The 21486-nt window shown below is 39.9% G+C and overlaps 1 protein-coding gene across 1 annotated transcript in view; it reads left to right on the top strand.

The window, feature by feature from the left end:
* Positions 1-21486, top strand: part of PPFIA1 (protein tyrosine phosphatase, receptor type, f polypeptide (PTPRF), interacting protein (liprin), alpha 1) — a 65892-nt gene that overhangs the window by 24380 nt on the left and 20026 nt on the right. Inside the window, exons 6-18 of the mRNA XM_015410857.1 lie at positions 267-368; positions 767-988; positions 2475-2621; positions 4028-4162; positions 5037-5120; positions 6808-6939; positions 7320-7382; positions 9441-9520; positions 9638-9785; positions 10485-10708; positions 12964-13198; positions 17894-18045; positions 19279-19451. Coding sequence (XP_015266343.1) covers positions 267-368; positions 767-988; positions 2475-2621; positions 4028-4162; positions 5037-5120; positions 6808-6939; positions 7320-7382; positions 9441-9520; positions 9638-9785; positions 10485-10708; positions 12964-13198; positions 17894-18045; positions 19279-19451 — 1897 coding nt within the window. The remainder of the gene's footprint in view (positions 1-266; positions 369-766; positions 989-2474; positions 2622-4027; positions 4163-5036; positions 5121-6807; positions 6940-7319; positions 7383-9440; positions 9521-9637; positions 9786-10484; positions 10709-12963; positions 13199-17893; positions 18046-19278; positions 19452-21486) is intronic.

Below are 21486 nucleotides of genomic sequence, written 5' to 3'. Positions count from 1 at the left end.
AAAGCAAGACCACGAGAGAACAAAAAATGTTCACCAGATGTCTGAAACTTAAGTTGTAGGAGAGGGTTCCACATCAAGGTGGTCCTTCAAAGAAGGCCTTTTTTCTCCTGTGAGGACAGGGCCTCTACCGAAGATCTTACTCACCAGTCACATTCATATGGACATCTCTTAAATACCATGGCCCCAGAGAAGCTTCTTTTCTATTTCAAAATTAATATCCTTTTGATGTACGTAAATCGATGCAATGTTTTATTTTCATGTTTCAGTTAATGATTTTGAAAGAACAAAACAATCAGAAAAGAACACAGGCTGATGGGATGCCTGATGTTAATCATGATCAGGAAAATACACCTAGCACTAATGGGAAGGTAGGTACAAAACTGTTTATTCTAGGACCTTTTCATCCATTACTTTCTGTGAAGAGATCTGAGCATGGTGCTGCTCTTGGATACGCACACGGAAGTGCACATCCAGGACCATCCTGTCACTACCAGAAAAAATTAATAATTGATTATATATACAACATTTATCTGAATGTCTCCCTTACTTACCTTTATTTTCACCCTCAGGAGAGGGGCCTTTGAGAACTAGTTTTGAATTGAGACTTCTCCCTGGAAAGTAGCAAGTGACTGTGCTCTCAGTTTTAACTTTTTCTCCACGCTTGAATCATTATGGCTGAATTTGGGGAATTATTAGTGTTCAGTTAATTGTATATTGTGCTGAAGTTTTAAAGAATAAAAATAAATTTTCACCCCTCCCCCCGCAGAGATCTTCCAATGGCTCTCTAAGTCAAGATGAAGACCTTGCTAAAGTAATAGAACTTCAAGATACTATCGAGAAGCAAACTAAGGAGCAAGCTCAAATGAAAGAACGTATCACTACCCTTTCTAACAGAGTAGCAGAACTGGAAGAAGATCTTGACACTGCTAGAAAAGATTTAATAAAATCTGAAGAAATGAATACAAAGCTGCAAAGAGATGTACGAGAGGTGAGACAGTGTTGCTTTTAACTAGTAGTCATTGTTCTGTGATTTTAATTGGCCCTTGGCCTAAATTTTTTGTGGTTTGGAAGGACTGAGATAATATTGCTGTCTATGACATTTTGTTTAGCTATGAGCTCTGAAGTGAAAATGCTTTAACTTGCATTTAGAGTTGGCTGCATTCCTTATGATTTAAAAAATCTATTGTGGAGACTTTGAAAATAGTGTAAATTTTAAAGTTTTGCTGCTAAGAAATTACTTAATGTAGGTCTGTTTGATGATTCTGTATTTTTGTGTCTGGTATATAGACTTAAAATTCAGTAAAATAAATATTGGTGGATCCTAGAATGGTCCTCCTATGAACACAGGCCTAGGGTTGCGTCAGCATATAGGCCAGGATTCAAAGACCAGCCTACAGTGAAATCCTGTGTATGTCTACTCAGAAGTAAGTCCCACTTTGTTCAGTGATGCTTACTGCTTAGTAAGTTTGCATAGGATTGCATTTTAGGCTTACATATGTTTACACTAGCCCAGTGTAATTCCTGACACTTTTCCTTTGAACAGTTGAACCCTGTGCAATATCACTAACTTCTTTTACTTAAGGGGGGGGGCAGGTTACCTCACTTCCCACTCGAATTCCCTTAGCAAAGCCCCTTGTATTTCAAAGGGAGCTGCCTGGCTCAGCCACCGAGCCTGAGGCATACAAAGAAACCCAGCAGCTTTAAAAGATTTTATTAAAAGATTGCATCTATTAGCTGCCTTTCTGCCTAGTGGGACTCAAGGTGACTGACAATTCAAAAGGTACCCCCAAAAAAGTTGCAAGTAACTTGTCTCATGAAAAGAAAGGCATCCCAAATGGGAGTTTTGGCCAAAAAGCAAACAAAAAAATAAGCACTCCAGTAGATTGAAGGTTACCAGGCAGAACAATTAAAATGTTTCCTAATTCATCTGAAATGAACTTCTTCCTTAACTCAACTTAGATGCCCTTAGTCCTTCCATAGAACAGGCTGGCGTGGTCAGTGCTTCCCCAGCATTAAGGCCCATTTCCCACCAGCAGCAGCTGCCTGCTAACTGACCCCAGGGAATAGTATATAAAGCTTGGGAGAGGGAGGGTTTTTTAAATTCCTCACAGATCCCTGCCATTTGGTTGCCGTTTTCTCTCCAAAGTAGGTAATGGCCAGTCAATGAAACTCTAGACAGGAAGAGAAGGATTAATCCCTCCCAATTTAGGGAAGATCCCTCCATTGAACAGTTACAAAAAGGTCACTGTGAGGGCTGAGTAAAGCACTGTTCATTACATATCTGAATTAAGCAAATTGCAGTTATTGCAAATGGATCATGTAAGCATTTTCTAGGTTTTTTTCCTACACCCAACTTTCAAGATTGCTTGTTACACATCTATTAATGGAGAGCAAATTTTATAAAAAAACAACCAAAAAACAGAAAATAGGAACCATGTATTTCTTAATCTCCCAACAAGTAATTTTAATTTTAGGCCATGGCTCAAAAGGAAGATATGGAAGAGCGTATCACAACCCTTGAAAAACGCTACCTCGCTGCACAACGTGAAACTACATCTGTGCATGACCTCAATGATAAACTTGAAAATGAAATTGCTAATAAAGATTCTCTGCATCGACAGGTAGTTCTGTTGTTTAAATGAATAATATAAAGTTGTTTTCAAGTTATGGTAGTGTCCTGTTATATGCCAAGTATATTCGATACAGGACAGAGGACAGAGACCCCTTTGCAGTAGTGCAAGTAACATGGCAGTCACTCTTTCAGAGGCATGTTAATGTGTTATGTCCTAAAATTCTGCTCAGTTAAGTGTGGAGGCTTTCACTGGTGGAAAGTTGCTAGTCCTGGAGGAAGGATCCATACTTCACTGAGCAGAATGGCAGGATACAACCTCTGTTTCAGCATTTACTCTTGTGTTTAAGAATAATTTTTGGCTATTATTTAAGGCTATGAAATTCAGATGAAATTGAATGAATACGACTGAACCATATATATTAAGGAATTGGCAGGTCTGTCTAGCTCTGACTGGTGATGTCCTGAATGGAAAAGAGGGTGCCTAATCTAACAAGATACAGCAAGAGAGCACAGGCTTAAATGAGGCAATAAAGTGCCTTTGTTTCAGTTGCTTGGCAGCATATGGCAAATTCTTAGTTTGCTGAGGGTAGCCCCAGCAAGATCTTCTGCCCCAATTGCTCCTCATCCATAAGCACTCCAGTAGCCAATGGTTGAAATAGTTTTTTTAAAAAATCACTGTCAGCAATGATGTAATGTCACTTCCAAGAAAACCAGGAAATGAAATGATGTCATACCTCTCTAGGAATCACCAGAAGCTTTATGGTAAAACCATAGAGGTTTTTGGAGATTCCTACAGAGGACTGATGTTACTTCCCAGTCCCCAGAAGTGACATCAGTTCTCCCTTAGAATCACTGGAAAATATAGTTTTATCAGAGAGTTTCCTGTGATTCCTAGAGGTATGAAGTCACTTCTGGGGGAAAACCCCTCCCATGTCCCACCCCACCTGTTCTCTCACTGGTTGCCAGGCTACTCTAAGTTTGCTGCTGGTATAACTAATTTACTGAGAGGCTTTGTACGTATCTGGGCATGATCTGAAGAACAAAGCTGCTTATGATGATGAGGACAACAGCTATCAGCATTATGATCTAGAACAGCATGTTAAAGAGCATAGTTTAATTATAAAATCCTCATCTAACCTACATGTTCCACTCTTGCATTCATAATATCTATTCATGCTGGAAAAATCGTTCTCTGAATTTTTTTAATACGTGTGCCCATAGAAATAGTATTATTTGTGTGAGCAGTGTAATGTATGAGGCAGCGTCTATCATCTCTGAAACTCCAACATATGCCTCACAAAATCTGTGCTCAACAATATTTATATGTTGTAGTCTTTGCTTATACTATGACTCCCACCAGAGAAGAAAACAGTTCAAAGGAGCGTCTCAAATAGATCAGTATTTTGCCTGCAGCAGTGAATATATGCAAACAAACTTTCTGTGTTCTTGCCTTAGAGTGAGGATAAGAATAGACAGTTGCAAGAACGACTGGAACTAGCTGAGCAAAAATTACAACAGACTTTGAGAAAAGCTGAAACTCTGCCAGAGGTAGAGGCTGAACTGGCTCAGAGAGTTGCAGCACTTACTAAGGTAGGAATACAGTGTGTAATACAGTGAAAAACATTTTTCTCTTCAACTGAAACAACTTGCTCTCTTACGAAGTAAATTTTTTTCTTATGTCCTACTCATTTATTTTTCTTCTGCTGGGTCACTCAAAAACCCAGATAACTGTACTTTGTGTTATCCTGTTTCCTAGTTCTTTAATATGTGAACAATTCATTAAAATATTTTTTGGCTTTTTAATCTTTAGAGATTGCTTGGACAGCTCTTTTGTAAGTTTTGTTATAAAGTCTTGCTCTGATTTCTGTTGGAAGTAGATCTATATCCTGAAGCCATGTAATGTTGAATAGTTACAAATGGGTTGATGGTGCCTTTCTTAGTCTTCATTCTTGTTTCTTCTGTTACCTTTCCTGTTCCTTATTGGCTTTTTAGCCTGACCATTTGTCTTCTGGGATCTCTACAGCTAAAGATGCTAAAGTGTTGGAACATACTTCCAAGCTTAGGAAGGTAGAATTTGCACAAAGGACAGATGTCCTTATTTCTGCTTGCTGCTTCTTGCTCCCCCCCCCCCTTTAGTTCTAAAATTAGAGACAATGGGATGGGGCAATATAGAGTGAATGCATTTTCTTTTGTTGTGAGAAAAGTGAATTATTTTATGCTGAGACTTTCATTTACCATCAGTCACCAAAGCAAGATGTTCCAGGGTACAAGGGTTAGTTGCTCATTTGATACATGAATCCATTCCTTGTTTGGCTGGGAATTAGCAGTTAAACATCTTGCGGTGTGTGAGCAGAACTGCATAAAGCATGACATGCTTGCTTGCTAATAATTTTTTCCAGTACATTGAGATTTTTACTACAGTCCGATTTTTAAAATCACTACAGTATGATTTTTAAAATGGCAGGCTGAAGAAAGGCATGGTAACATTGAAGAACGATTGAGGCAGATGGAAGCACAGCTAGAGGAGAAGAACCAGGAATTGCTAAGGGTATGTCTTGGCAGTGACAACCGGTATCTGTCTTTTTCTTTTCACACATGCATGAAGTTGCTTTATACTGAATCAGACCATCAATTCATCAAAGTCAGTGTCATCTACTCAGACAGGCAGCAGCTCTTCAAGGCCTCAGGCTGAGGTCTTTCACGTCCCCTCCTGCCTGGTCCTATACCTGAAGATGCTGGGGATTGACTCTGGAAACTTCTGCATGCAAAGCAAAGGCTCTTCCACTGAGCCACAGCCCCTCCCTTCATCTCTCTAATGATGATGTATGCTCGCAGTGAGAAGTATAGCTTTGTATTCTGTGCACAATTAAGCAAAGTAGTGTTAAGTAAGCTTTACTTAATACAGGGGTGTCAAACATAAGGCCTGGGGACCAGAACCAGCCTGTCCATGGCTCTTATACTGCCCGGGAACAACTGGTACAAGGGAGGGAGTGCTGGGGGGGAGCCATTCCATTGTGGCTTCAGCACGGTGGAACAACCTCATCTGCAGCAGTCAAGCATCGTGGGAGTATCTGCCTAGTGCTGCACTGCTGCCTCTCTAGCCTGCCCATATGGGTTTTCCTTTGCGCACCCCTCCCAGGCCATGGGGCCTTGCAGTGAGGATACACCAACTCAGAGCTTATGAGCGGCTGTCCTTTATACAGTTTATATCTCCAGGGCCTGGCATTGTTTTATGGCATAAGTGACCTGGCCCTTGTAACAAATGAGTTTGACACCTCTGACCTAATAGATAATTATTTGTTTATTTCAATATTTATTTCCCACTTTTCTCCCTGAGGGGTCCAGAGTGACTCACAAGAAGAAAGAACAGTATAACAGCTAGATTTGAGTCTAGTAACACCTTAGAGACCAACAAGATTTGGGGGTATAGGCTTTTGAGAGTCAGAGCTCCCTTTGTCAGATGTAAATTAACTGACAAACAGAACATTAAACTGTATTTCAGGCCCAGTCCAGAATTTTGTAGATGGCTCTTCCAAAAGTACTGGCTATAAACCATGGCCCAAGCCCTCAGGCTCTTGCCCAAGCATTGTATCAGTACCTGGAATAGCAACTGCTCAGGAAGGTGGCCAAGATGATGTCCCCCCTCTTCCCCCCCCCCTCTTTTAAAGTAGAAAAATACATCAGTGAGTATAATGACTCCCAACATACAGTAACCTCTCCAGATCCATCCATAACCGTTTCTCAAATCCAGTCCAGTACTTTTTTCCTCATACATTTCAGTGGAAAATTCCTGTTCCAGAATGTAACAAAGGGAAACCACCACAGAGCAAATAAATTCTGTGCTTGTGTTTTCCCTCCCTCTTAGAACAAAGTCAGCCACCTTAACTAAAATGACTTATTTTATTACATTATTATTGAAGGAGCCTCTTGCATCATTATTGACCAAACAGCTTGAGAGACTTTCAAACACCCGCATTAGACCCATTGTATTTTTTAACCTTGGGCAGGCCCGGTCGCAACTCTCATTGAGTAGTATAAAGCTTGTAGAGTTTGGAAAAACTTGTACATTACAGTAGAAAACCACGGAAATACGTGCAACATATTTTGTTGTCTTCACTAGTTCCATAACTGAGGAGCAGGCAAACTCATAGAAAATCATTGACAGTTCTATGTGTGTAAAAATAGTAGGAAGGTAAACTTTATGAACCATTTTTTTTCTTACTGTGTCTGTCTAGGCTCGACAAAGAGAGAAAATGAATGAGGAACATAATAAACGTTTATCTGATACTGTTGACAAACTTCTGTCTGAATCTAATGAGAGACTTCAGCTTCATCTTAAAGAAAGAATGGCTGCTCTGGAAGATAAAGTAATTGCAAATACTATGATCATTGGTTGAAATGCAATAGTTTCATTTTAACAATATGTTTTTAAATAGACATTAATCCAACTATTTATAGTGAGACCAAGAAGCAGCCACAGGATGATATAAATAGCTGGACATTAGTGCTAATGTAGATCAAAACCAGACAGAGAAATATATCTATTAAATATTCTGGTATCTATTAAATATTCTGGAATCTTGCTGAACAGAAGGAGCCAGAGAAATTAAAAGTTTAATAAAGTAAAACATTATTTTTGAAAAGTAGTTAGTATATATAACTTTATAGTAAAATTTCTGAACTTAAAAATGTCAAGAATTGAACCTCTTAACCATTAAGAACCTTGTGAATTAATCTCTTTTTCCAGAATGCTCTTCTTCGTGAAGTTGAAAATGTTAAGAAACAAGTTGAGGAGCTCCAAAATGAGAAGGTATTGGCTGAAAATAAAACAGCTATAAAGTAAAGCTATAGCTGTTATACAATTAAAAATATATTTGATAAAGTTGTGACATTTGAATGAATTACTGTTAACATTAAGAAAACATACATGAAAGATAATTTTTTAAACTTTTTCTATTAAAATGCAATAATATGTAATCAGTATACAGTACCCAGAGCAAACAACACGTCTTGTTCACAAATTAAAAATGAAGGAAAAGAATGTACAGTTATTATTCCTTTCTTATCCATTCATTTCTCACAGCTTCAGGATTTGTTAAAAATGCAGCTAGTTTTTACTAATTATAGTCATCGTAAAACACTACTAGAATTTTGAATTGCTGTTAGTTTGACTACTGATAATTCCAGCATCTTTATAAAGCATTCTAATTTGCTGGGCAACTTCTGTTTCAAATAATGAGCAGATACCATCATTGCAGAGTCAACGCAATACAGTAACACATCTCAGGGATCAGTAGCTATGATACTGACACAATTTAAGAGATAAAGTTTCAGGTTTAAAATCATGGACTCTTTAAAAATAGTCATTTGTACTGTTTGCCAATAAGTTGAACCCTTGGGCATGACCACAACATATAAATGTAGTATGCTTTTGCAGAGGTACAAATCTAGCACTTAGTAGGGATGGGCATGAACCGAGAAAAGGCAGTTTGGTTTGTGGTTTGTGACTGAACCACAAACTGTACCCTGAACCGAAAGGCTTGTTTACAAACCAAACCGGCTCATGCGGTTTGTGGTCCTCCAAACCCTGTTCAAAGGTACTGCAGTCCCTTTCAGCGGGGTTTGCAGAAAGCCTGAAAAACAGTTCAGCTGTTTTGGGTTGTCTTCTGTGGTTCCTTTAAACTTTAAAAGGACTGCAGAAGACAGCCTGAAAAACAGTGGCCAGCAAAAAGGAGGAGTGTCCCTTCCACCCTTCTGCTGGCCATGGTGATCCCCATCTTGTCCCATGGCCAGCAGAAAGGTGGGGATGAAGTGCCCTAGGAAGGCACTTCACCCCTTCCATTTAAACCCTACTTTTTGCTCCCTGCAGTTTTTCACGGGGAGTAAAAAGCAAAAAATGGCCCTTTCTACTCCCCGTGAAAAACCACAAGGAGCCTGTTTCCTCCTCCTGGTGGAAAGTCGCATGGAGCAGAAAGCAATGGTGTTTTAAATGGCTCTGAGCCATTTAAAACCTGCTTTCTGCTCCCGCGAAAAGCTGTGGGGAGCTGAAAGCAGGGTTTAAATGGCTCTGAGCTGTCATGAGCCACCATGAATTGCACTGGAATTCATGGTAATTTATCCCAGTTCTTCAGTTCATGAACTTTGGCTTGCAAACCACAAACAGGCAAAATTCATGGTGATCTTTAGTTCATCAGCCAGTTTGTGCCCATCCCTAACTAAGAGAGGAAGTTTAGAGTATCTATTTGGTGTTAATTGTCACTGATGCACCATTTTACAGCAGTTCTCTCTTACCTGTATGCCAGAAGAAAACTCTGTTTCATTCGTATGAATACATTTGTCAGGATCCAAACAATAACAAAAGGCTCTGAAAGTTAGAACTAGGCAAGATGTTTTCGCATTCTGTAAACTCCATTGAATCGCATGCTAATCAGGCTGCAGCAACTCAGTGCATGAGAGTAATACATGTGTGTTTAAAATTTAAAATAAATAACAATGACACATACCCAGTTGATGCTTGTTGTGTTTAGAGCTGCTCCCAGAACTTTGGACTGTTCCCACCTTGCAGCAATGAAAACAGAACCCAGAGTCCTCTCATACCCTCTGAGGGTATCTTTCTGCTTCACTGGCCATTCCTTCAAAATTTACACTCAGGAATCAGAAGGGTAGCACATTTATTCAGAGCCATTCTGACAGTAAACAAATGAGGACTGAACCATTTTTCCAGGAACATTTTTTTATTGAAGTAATGATTAGACCCTGGGATCTGAAAGTGCTTCAGTGCTAAATCTGTGTTCACATAAAATCTGTGTGCTTATGTTGGAGAAAACATAGTGAAATGAATTTGTTTGGAACTTCTTTTTCTTTGTAGGATCAGCTAGTATTAAGCATTGAAGCACTGAGGGCTGAAAATGATCAGATGAGGATCAGGGGCTCTTCCCTTCATCATAGGTATAAGTTTTAATGAAAAGACTTCTGTGCTAGATTATTAAGCTAATGAATGCATTTGTTCCCTGTTTTTAGCAGTGTCTGTAGTAACACTAAAGATGGTGTCTGCTTTTGTTCCAGTCGGTCAAATTTGGGCATTGTACCAGATTTTAGATATCCACTAGCACCTGCGGCTATTGTTGACAGCCAGACAGATTCTTACAGCACTTCTGTGTTAAGACGTCCGCAGAAAGGCCGTTTGGCTGCTCTGCGAGATGAGCCTTCTAAGGTAGGAGAACATTTAAAAAGTACTATTAGAGTAACGTTGTAGAAATCACTCTTGTCCTTAAACTCCAACATATTTAAGGAAATCTTCCATGCCTATGAGTGACTTATTTTTGAGTAGACATGTATTTACTTGAACTGTAAACTATTTGGCAGATTAGAAGTACTGACTGCCGAATGTGATTCAGCGGTATCCTACAGTTCTGCATCTGGTTTCATGGCTGCATTGGGATTGTGGGTGCAGCACTAATCAGATGGCAGTGTTGGCTTTGACAGTGCTAAAAATTGTGTGATGCCACACCCCACAGGCAATTAACCAGCTATTGAGCAGGTGTACATAGTTCCCTGTACTCTGTGTGTGTGTGTGTGTGTGTGTGTGTGTGTGTGCATCTGTGGAATAAAGTCTTTTCTGTACCTAGCTTGCACAGATTAAAAACGCTGAAGATTTTGCTATAGGTACTGAAGCGACAGATACTTCTGTCATGCTACTATAAGGTAGAATGTATATGTTAGTGCGTATTTTGTACAACTATGTTAGATTCATATCACTATGCTGTAGTAATGTTTGATGTTTTGGTTTTATTGCATTCTAAACATTGATGGATAACCTACAGCATGTAAGTGATGTCAGATTCATTTTATATTTATATTTCTTAATAGAAAGAAACTGGTAATTCAGATTGTGGTCATGTGTGTTAAACAGGTTCAGACTCTAAATGAACAAGATTGGGAGCGTGCACAACAAGCAAGTGTGCTAGCAAATGTTGCACAGGCCTTTGAGAGTGATGTTGACATCTCTGATGGTGAAGATGACAGAGAAACAATATTCAGTTCAGTTGATCTCCTGTCACCTAGTGGTCAGGCAGATGCCCAGACTTTAGCCATGATGCTTCAGGAGCAGCTGGATGCCATTAACAAAGAAATTAGGTATGGCTTATATTTTATCACTTTTTAATTTTATATTTAGAATTAATTAGTAATTCTGTTGCAGCTTAGATTCTGCCTCTGAGTGTATAAAATTATGGCTTTCTCATCTTTAACTGACACAATTTTTGTTTTGTGTGTAAGTGTCATTGTTGTACTTCATCAGTTGGCCAAAGCTGTTGATAAAGTAGCCAAAGGTCTGTGTTATTTTTTGCCAGTATTAATCCATTGGCCCTAAAGACAGGTAGCAAAGAAGAGAAGCTGATAGGAGACTCAAGTTTTGTTGTCTGTAGCATAAGTTCACCCCCCCCCCCCCCGGGGGGGGGGGGCATTTTACTTCACTGCCTGCATTTTTCTCAGTGGTGTTTAAGACAGGACATTGGTATACTACAGGCAGATCTGAATGTGTAGGCACATATTCCAGAGAAGCATAGGTTCATTTAGAAGACATGCATAGATGGACGTGAAAGGCAAGCCTATATCAACATGTTGAAAACCCTCACCACATAAAAACTATGGACAATAATGATGAATTTCAGCTTTTTTTTCTTCTAAAATACACTGTTCTAAAACAAAATCTGAATTTAATACAAACCTGTGTTTCTGAAAACTAAATGCGTGATATGCTTGCGAGAGAAGACTTTTCTTTGTAGAGAAGAACTGCATGGGAAAAATCTTCAGTCATCTAGAGTACTAATTCATGCATTCATTATGGCTTTATATGGGGGAGCCCCAAGACTGGCATGTTGTCCCAGGTATCATCTGCTGATACACTGGAGTGACCTTTTACCCCTCTTCTATGTCTAGGAACTGGCTGAGATCTGCAGTTTGACTCTGCTTGCCTACTGATCAGCCATGGGCATTTGCCTTTCATTTTATGGAGAACAATAATCAGTCCTTGTTTCTGGTTGAGATTATCTTTTTACGAATGGAGTGGGCAGGTCAGTTCTCAAAAGAGTAGGGGGAGATTCAAGCAGAAAGGAACACTGGCAGGGGGAGCACATTCTATTCTTGATTTCAACCAGCCACCTGCCTAGAAAAATCTGTCATGGCTTCAGTGTGCAAAATAGACCTTATTTGAGGTCCTGTGTATTGTTTATCTAAAAAAAGAATTGAATACCATTTTCTAAAATAATAAAGGCTTGTTACAATTTTTAAAACAGGTACTGTGCCTTATTCAGTTTTAAATGAATGTTTTATGAAGATGGAAACCAATTAGTATGCATTGTTCTTTTTAGTGGAATTGAAAAAAGTGGTTCAGTCACCAAGTGAAGGCAGTATTGAGCTACGAAGCCATTGTTCTCAGCTTAGTTTACTCTTAATGACATTGTCATGTATTTGAATGGCTGCATGTATTATGTGATCCCTGACTGACTGGCTTGCCTATATAACTAGTTCCAGAAAGGAATTACTTTTAAAAAGCACCAAAGCAACTGCAGATTGAGAAGTACTGGCTGTATATGGGCAAAAAAACCCCAAACCCCACAACAGCCAGTGAACAATCCAAGAGGCAGGATTTGTGGGAGATGTATTAGACCAATAAAGAAGAATCAGCAAACATTCAGTTCAGAGCTAATAAACAGTAAAACACAATATAACTTGTCAAAACTTTCATTAGGGTGTGCAAAGAAGAATAGTTCACCTGTCTTATCTCTTTTAGTAGTTGATATAACTAATGACCTGCTTGTTTGACAGTTATATAAAATGTTAGTGTAACAATTTTAAGAGTACTTTTTTAACCTGGGCAAGTATGTGGAGTTATAACCATTTTGTAATGCTGTTACAGCAACTAAGAACACTAATGTCTGTTTTAGGCTACTCTTTAATTCACGTAACAGTTTGCAAGCCCTGTAAAAATGAAAGTGAATGGTTCTTCTCTGAAAATACTGTTTCAGGAGTCTCCTTTTTGCTTTTTTACATGCGAAACAATTTTGCAGTGTCTCCTTAAGTGAATACTGTTATTAAATTCCTTTGTCTAAAAATGAGATTAACCATCTAAAAGGAACAGGAGTGTTGTTGACAGTACATTCAACACTTATGTATTTTAGCTGTTTTTCTTAGTAGACAGTCTGTTCTCTCTGCTTACCTGCATATATATTGGAAAACTTTATTTTTTAAAAAATACCTGTGCAGAACCTAAGAATTGATGAGAAAGCTGCATACAACTGTTCTGCTTGTAATCATTGGTTCCTAACTTGTGTTAATCTCTGTGTCAGATCTCCTTGCTTAAATGAATGAGTCATTTCTTGGTTCTTTAGACTCATACAAGAAGAAAAGGAGAACACTGAACAGCGAGCAGAAGAAATTGAAAGCCGTGTTGGTAGTGGGAGTTTAGACAGTCTTGGTCGGTTTCGATCCATGAGTTCTCTTCCTCCTCCGTTTACTGGCGGTTCCCTTTCTGGCTCTTCTCCACCTGGCAGTGGCCGCTCTACACCTCGACGAATGCCACACAGTCCAGCTCGGGAAGTAGATAGACTAGGTGTCATGACACTAGTAAGTATCTTTTTTCCACCTTCTCCTTTAAGGGGAATTTTTTTTACAGAGAAGAACATGAAGAACTAGATCTTGTTTTGTTCTCCTGTCTTTTATCTTTCCATCAATGTACTGCTCACATCTACTGTGAAGCTGAAACTTTTCCCCTGTATTTAATGTTTCCAGGGCTTTGCCCTGATTTATACCTCGATTTGTGTTCTGATCTGACAACACATTAGGACAAGGAATGGTGGCTCACCTCCTTCTCATCCCATCAGAAATTCTTCTACAGCATACTTAAGTTAATTTTGTATATTTTGACAGAATGCATGAATGTATATTTTGTAATCTTCCAAATTCTATAGATAGGCAGTGAGATCATTTACAGGCTCCAGTTTTTCAGTGCCGTTATGCTTGCTTATTCACTTTTATGCTTCTGAATTTCTGAAAAGATGTTATTGAGTTTTTAATACGACTGCTGTCAAAGTAGCCACTTTTACTTAGCGGTAGCATGTCCACCATATTATAAATTTTGTGCTGTTTTGTAAAGTACATGGAACAGAGATGAGCCTATGGTAAAAATACTGTTTCTGTAACTTCAAAGCAGGGGATTAGATAGATTCATGGAGGATAAGTCTATCAATGGCTACTAGCCATAGTGACTGTGGGGGCCCTCCACATTCAGAGACACTAAGCCTCTGAATCCTAGAGAAGAAGAAGAGAAGAAGAGATTGGATTTATACCCCGCCCTTCACTACCCAAAGGTGTCTCAGAGCGGTTTACAAACTCCTTTTCCTTTCCCCTCCCCACAACAGACACCCTGTGAGGTCGGTGGGGCTGAGAGAGCTCTTGACAAAAACTACTCTTTTTTCAAGAACAGCTCTTATCAGAACTATGGCTTGCCCAAGGTCATCCAGCAGGTGCGAGTGGAGGAGTGGGGAATCAAACCCGGTTCTCCCAGATTAGAGTCTGCGCACTTAACCACTACACCAAACAGAGCCAGGAGCAACATCAGGGGAAGGCCTTGACCTCTATGCCCTGCTGTTGGCCATCTAGAGGAACTGGGTGGCCACCAGTGTTCCCTCTAAGCTGAGTTAGTGTGAGCTAGCTCACAGTTTTTTAGCCTCCGGCTCACAGATTTTTGTCTTGGCTCAGGAAGGAAGGCTCCAGAACACTAATTTATGCAGTAGCCAAATCACCTGCTCACAACTTTAATGCCAGTAGCTCACAAAGTAGAATTTTTGCTCACAGGACGCTACAGCTTAGAGGGAACATTGGTGGCCACTGTGTGAGACAGGATGCTGGACTAAATGGACCATTGGTGTGATCCAGCAGGGCTCTTCTAAATTCCAAAGTTGTAGCTTGTGCTCCTGCAGCTTTAAAATGTTTGCTGGATAGAGTCCAAAGTAACCTTTCCTCGTGTCAAAGGGCTGAACCATGCCATATATTTTTAATGAATTGGGTCTGGGTAACGACCCAGGAGGGCGAATTATTTTCTTCCATTTTGGAGCTGTATTTGCATTATTCTGTGTGCATGCATGGGGCAAATAACTCCCTCCCAGGGCCATTTTGGATCAGGAAAACCTGAGCCGAATTGGACCCCTGTGTTCCTTTAAAAAACAGTTTCTTTCTAAAGCTTTGTGACTGTAGAGAAAGTGAGTTGGCTCAAATGTTATGTGTTCATTGAAATAATTCGTATTAAGAATCTGAATATAAGTTTGTATGGTGACAAATATGTTGATATATCAAACATACATGAAGGGAATTAGTATTCCATAGTGGGTGGGAGAGCACACAGCTTGCTCCTATTCTCCTAACTGTGTTTAAAATATTCTCACTGGTATGACTCCAGTGGACCTAAGCATTGGTCTCCAAGTTGTTTACTATGAAGCTCCTTCTTAGGGGCTCTGTATCATGCAGCACCTTCAAGAAGCACTCCTCTTTAAACACCTACAGTAGTATTTAAAAGGTAGAAATGAATGTTTAATGCTACTGTTACATAATGAAGGAAGATCTACAAAAGTCACCTTTGTCACTGAAGGAGGATCCTAGCTTCTTCTTAGTTCTGATAGAAAGGTGTTATATGAATACATGAATGAATAAACAGTTTTGCAAAATATAGTGTTGCAAACAAGGCACTCCAATCATGGTGATGCTTTTAGGATGGAAGTGTGTTTTTGTTTTTCATAATGCTTTCAAGAACAGTTAACTGGAACACATTTTTTTGGCTTCTCCCAAAGAATGTTATGACCACTACAGTTTTCTTGTTCATTTTGTGTTGATGATGCTTTCTAGTTTTTATTCATCAGCAAATCTGCTTTATCTTAATTTCTCTTCTTTGCATGCATCTGTCAGCCTAGTGATTTAAGGAAGCACCGTAGAAAGGTAAACCTTCAGCCATTAACTTCTGCATCATTCTCTACAGTAGTCTGTTTCTACCTTTGTAATCAAAAAGTGGCCAAGCCAATTGCCAGCAGTATTGTGTTCTTCGTGCCAGCTTGCAGTGCTTGCTTGCTTTCCAGGCAAGCCCTTTCCCCTCTGCTCTTCCTGTGACAATAGTTTCTCTTTCCAGAGCGAAGGCAGAGAGGAAAGAGCAATTGAATAGGTAGGGTATGTATTCTGATTTGAGCACTGTGTGGGCTGAGACTCTGCAGGACGTGTAGCAGGAGGGATTGTACTCGTGTCCCGCCCAGTGTTCTGCTTGTTCTCTCCCCACAGCAGTGGTGCAACATCAGTGCAGGCAGGGACTCAGTCCTGTACTGAATCCTGTTTGCCTCCCATTTTAGGACTGCTGTCATAAGCACAACACAGAAGGGACACGAGTCATACCAGACTGCTGCAGAGGCCTGATGTAGAAAGATCCTCCATTGGTCATCCCTGCCAGTAGTACTGATGGACATTTCACTAATTAGAAATATGTTGGAAAATGTTGTCACTGTTGTGTATTTGAACACTAAAGGTGTGGGGGGGGGGGGCTGCGTCTTCAGTGCAGTTGTTTATGCAGTGCGTGCATATTAAGGGTACCATGTGAGTCTGCTGTTTGCCTGACTTTAACATTTTAGTGGGGGCATTCTGCCACAGAACATACCTTTTTCTACCTGTATAAAGTCATTTTAAATTAGAGGATTGTGGTGGATAAAACTGAGTAAAAACAGATTCAGGTGGGGAAGCCGTGTTGGTCTGAAGCAGCAGAACAAAGTTTGAGTCCAGTGGTACCTTGTAGACTAACAACAACAGAAGTGTTTACCTTGAATTAAACTTTGTTGGTCTTAAAGGTACCACTGGACTTAAACTGAGTAAAAACAGTGAGTGAAAGGCCTGGGAACTATATGTTTTAGATCCCAGTGATAGCATGTTGCACCAGATATTTTACAGATATTTTATTGTAGTAGTCATACTCCCCTCAGAACTTTGGGATCTATTAGGAAGTGCATCCATTTTTTTTCCAGTTACCTTTCAGGGTACTCTGCCCTGAACTTGCAAACTTGAATTCCTTGAATTCCCAAGAGTACAAAGCAGGGTTTGGGCGTTGGGAGGCTATTAAAAGGAAAATCAAGAAAATAGTATTTGTATTCCAGCAGCATTTCCTTTTGAAAAGCTGTACTCCAAATCCCCTGTTTTGTTTTTAAAACAATTTTAGAGCCGGTGGGGGGTGGGGGGATGTTCCAGGATGCCCCCTGCAAATGTTATTCTTGAAAAAGGAAAATCAAGTGGTCCCAGTCCCCCTGAATTTCAGTCATTAACTTTGTTTCATGGAACCTATTTCAAATAAATATGTCCAGCATTGCAGGAAATGTCAGCTTTGTGTAAACTTCTACTAACTTGGGGAAAAGAAGAAATGTTTCCCATTGCATACCTAAGCTGCATAGTCTCTGGATCCTTCGAAATGAGAACTGCACATAGTCATACATGGAAGGGCAATGATAAAAAACGTAGTACTTCATGAAGTGTGTATGTAAAGTGCTGTCAAATTACAGCCCACATATGGCAACCCCATAGGATTAAGCAGAGGTGATTTTGTCATTGCCTTCCTCTGCTAAGTCTTCCTTGGTGGTCTCCTGTTCAAGTAACAGCCCTGCTTAGTTTCCAGGATCGGGTGAGAGCAGGCTCTACTATATCATTCCACATCCCTTAACACTTCATATTGTTTGCTAAATGTTCTGCCCCTTAGTCAGACATCAGGTAATTCTCAAATAATTGTTTTCTTATTAAGGGGTGGTCAGTATATTTACTCTTACTCCTGAATTACGTAAGTTTAGTTGTGTGGCGGATGAACTAATTTTCCTGCTAGTATGCACAGTAATACTGGAGCTGGTAGGGTGTGGTAGGATATCAGAGTAAGAGAAATCTCCCTTCTGCCATGAAGCTCACAAAGGGATCTTTAGCCGTTCTCTCCCCCTCTGTCTAGGTTCCATTAAAACTTCACAGAGCGGTTTTAAATAGCAGGAGGCCATATGTCATGCCCCAAGCTCTTTGGAAAAAAGGCAGGATAAAAATGTGACAGAAATGTGGTTGGTGCTGAATATAAAGAAATGCCTGTGTCACTAATGCATCATTAGCTAAGAAAGCACCTAATAAGAGAACTAGGTACTTGGAAATATTGTTCAAAATCAGAGAGGCAAATGGAGAAAAATGAAAGGCTAAGAATAGAACGTTGCTGGAAGCTTTAACAATTGAATGATTTACACCAAACTTTTTGTATGTTTTTGTTACTAGTCTCCAGTTTCTAGAGATGACGTTAGAGATGACAAGGCCACAATAAAGTGTGAGACCTCACCACCCTCTTCACCTCGATCTCTGCATTTGGACAGGGCCTATAAAGGAGCCTTGCATACCGTGAGCCATGAAGATATAAGAGATCTCAGAAAGTAAGCAACTTTTTTTTTGTTAGTAAGCAGCTTCTGATAAAAATTGTTAAAGCTAGAGATCTGTCCAGGATTGATTGGTCTACCTGTCTCTCTTTAAAATCAGTATGTGAAATCTCCTTGGATGTAGACTTCCAGCTTCCAACTGACTTCTTAAGTGACTCCCTAGAGTGTGAGTGTGTGCTCTCCAATTTCTTGTTTCTTTGGCTTTCCCTTCCTCAACACTGTCTCCTTGAGACTTTACCAGGTTCCGATTTCATAGCCTTCAGCCTTCAACTCTTCTGCCTCTGAGCTCCTTAGCTCTGTTTTACCTCTTATGGCCCCTAGGTTGTATTCTTGCTTAGCTTTCCAGGCTTTGGCTTCCTGTCATGCATAATGTTCTGACTTTTTTAAATGAAAGCTGGGAATTCAAGGAACCAGTTACACATTATAATGATATTCAGTTGCAGATTTTTTAAAAAGTCCTAGTGGCTCGGTGGAGGGGGATGGGCACTGCTGGGGGATGGGGCAGGGAAATTGAAGAGACCTGCCATGTGGAAGCCCCATTGCCACTGCACTCTATTTGCAGTTGCGGGGGGGGGAGGACCACGCCAGCCTGTACCTGTGTGGAAACCATCTAAAAGAAAAAGAAGGACTGAACTGGCCCCAGATTTATGTGGCCAGCATCGCCTCCTCTGGCAGTTCTGGGACTTCATTGCAGGCTTTTCTCCCAGTTACAATTCCCAACCCAACAGCCAGAAATTTGCAGGTGGGCTGCTGGACTCCTGTGAGGCTTGGCTGCCAGTAATCTTAGTACAAACCACGTACATATGTATGCTAGTGCACTAGTGGTGTGCTTTTGTGTATATTTATTACTTACTGTAGGATTTCATATTCACTTCGTGGACTATTATTAGTGATGTCAGTGTTCCCTCTAAGCTGAGTTAGTGTGAGCTAGCTCACAGTTTTTTGTCCTCCAGCTCACACATTTTTGTCTTAGCTCAGGAAGGATGGCTCCAGACCAAACTAGCCATATCGCTCGCTAACAACGTTAATGCCAGTAGCTCACAAAGTAGGATTTTTGCTCACAAGACTCCACAGCTTAGAGGGAGCATTGGTGATGGTGTACAGTTTCAGTTATGCAAATAGGCTTTCTTATAGTGGCTCTTCATTCATCTTTTGTCTCTGAATGCTGATGTAGTTTGGCCCTTTAATTTTAAGAAGTTGTATAGTGACTTAGAGGTATCTTTTCTATAGTTCTACAGGTTCCCAAGATGGACAAGTAAGCAATCCCAGCAGCAGCAATAGTAGCCAAGATTCCCTTCACAAAGCACCTAAAAAGAAGGGAATCAAGTCCTCAATTGGGCGCCTATTTGGTAAGAAAGAAAAGGGTCGTCCTGGACAGATCAGCAAAGAGAGCTTGGGTCAAGGTTGGTAACTTATCAGCCGAAGTGGAAACTATACGTGTCATGCTTGTGTAAAGAAAGATAGTTGTGTGGGGTTTTTTGAGCCCCCCGTAGGGGATTTTTTTATTTGCAGTTCTAAAAACTACATACTAATAATCTAAAATGAAAATAGGGAAGGGGTAGCTACTTACTAAGGGATAAAGTAAAGAAAACCCACTAAAACCCCAAGAGATGGTGGTCATACATACAACTTATCAAAATTGGCTTTAAGCTCCTTGTTCAATAACAATACATTGACTGTGGTCATCTATCAATTATTTTTAGCTTATATAATGACTTAAATCACCACTAGTTTTGACCTAATTTAAAAAGCATTATAAGAATTAATTACTAAAATATATAGAGTTTTCAGAGTGTAATAACATCTCATTTTTTCTTATCCTTATGTTTTCTCAAATGATAGCTTGTCTTCGGGGCAGCTGCCCCTAACTTAGAGTCTTGATCCTCATCTGATTCTGTCGCTATTCCTTCTTCTTCACTTTCATTGATGCTGTCTTCTTTCTCGGGTTCTTTCTCCCCTGGTGGACGACTGTGTAGATGCAAAAATTCTTGTGCCTTTTCAACAGAGTAATTTTTTTCTTTCTTATCCATGAATTTGAAGATTGTGCCTTCGGGTGTCATCCATTTGTGGGGAATGCTTTTCTTTTGTAGGAATAGTACTAGGTCTCTATATTTCCTACTCCTTTTTATTTCAAATGGCATGTCCTTTAACACTTTATTTCTTTGTCTTTGATTTTCAAGGCAGATCCACTTGTCGCTTTGAGAATTTGGTCTCTCACTTGTCTTCTCGAGAATCTCACAATCACTTCCCCCAGCAGATTATTTTTTCTTATAAATTCTGGATAAAATCTGTAGATCATATCTATTTTGCTTTGTAATGTGTCCGCTTTTATATCTGCCAAAGGGCCTAATGCATCGCACATAATCTGTTTCAGATTCTCAGTCTTACCTTCAGGAACACCTTGAAACCTTAAGACATAGCTTGCTCTCTCCATTTTAGCTGTAACAATTGAGACTCTTCCATCAAACTCTTTTTTTCGATCACCTGCAGTTTTTCTCCCATTTTTTTGGTGTTGGCATCCACTTCTTTTACTCCTTTTTCAGTTTTGTCTGTTGTTTTGGCTATCAGCCAGTTGCAGTTGCTGTGCATCGAATTTGCTGTGCAATGCTATTATTTGCTCCAGCAGGGGTCGCAATGGTTCCGTTAGCATCTTTTGTAGCTCTGCAGTTGTGTCCTGTCTAGGGGCAGGACTCGCTGGTCCAGCAGGTCCAACAGGAAGTTTTGGTTTAACTTGTTTTTCCTTCTCATCCTTTCTCGTGGGCACCATTTTTAGAGATTGTTTACTTTTTGTAATGTTTACTTTTTGTAAAAGTTATCACAGTCTCTGATACTCCTTAATACGCTTGGTAAGTTCTTAAATGTTTATTATTTCAGTCTATCTTGCTTCAATTGTTCGCTCCCCTTTTCGTCATAGCATAAAATCGCTTAGTCTTTCTTATCGGGGGAGAGTCCCCCTCCCTTGCTTTTAAAGGGAAGTTCCTGGCTTAAATTTTCGGTGGTTCTTGCTTTCACTCAAACTCACAGTTCAACTTTAGATCCGCTTTCAATTTAATTTCGCTCGGCCACCAAATGTTTGTTCCAGTGTGCGATTCCTTTTCCCATTTGGGACGCTCCGCAGCAGGACCTTCAGGGCATGGAGTTTATACCTGCTTTGTACTGGCTTGACAACCCAAGTAGCAGAGCTACAAGAGTAACCATTAGGTACATTTCTTACCAAAGTCATGGACAACAACATGCTGTCTATACTGAATGACTTGACTTAGTGGAAAGCACAAATGTGTGTGATGACAGATTTGAAGAAAGGCTGTAGATCTTTTCATATCTGAACTCTCTGTAAACGCTGTGTATTTATGCCCAGTGGTAAGAATAGTTAGAAGTGCATGCTTATATGGTATCCATCATATAAGTCTGGGTGAAAGTTCACCCTTACCATAACTT

The sequence above is a fragment of the Gekko japonicus genome, unplaced genomic scaffold (assembly GCF_001447785.1).
Source record: "Gekko japonicus isolate JY-2015 unplaced genomic scaffold, Gekko_japonicus_V1.1 scaffold65, whole genome shotgun sequence".
Lineage (NCBI taxonomy): Eukaryota > Metazoa > Chordata > Lepidosauria > Squamata > Gekkonidae > Gekko > Gekko japonicus.
The sequence above is the reverse complement of the archived record's forward strand: the minus strand, read 5'-3'. Positions and strand labels throughout refer to the sequence as shown.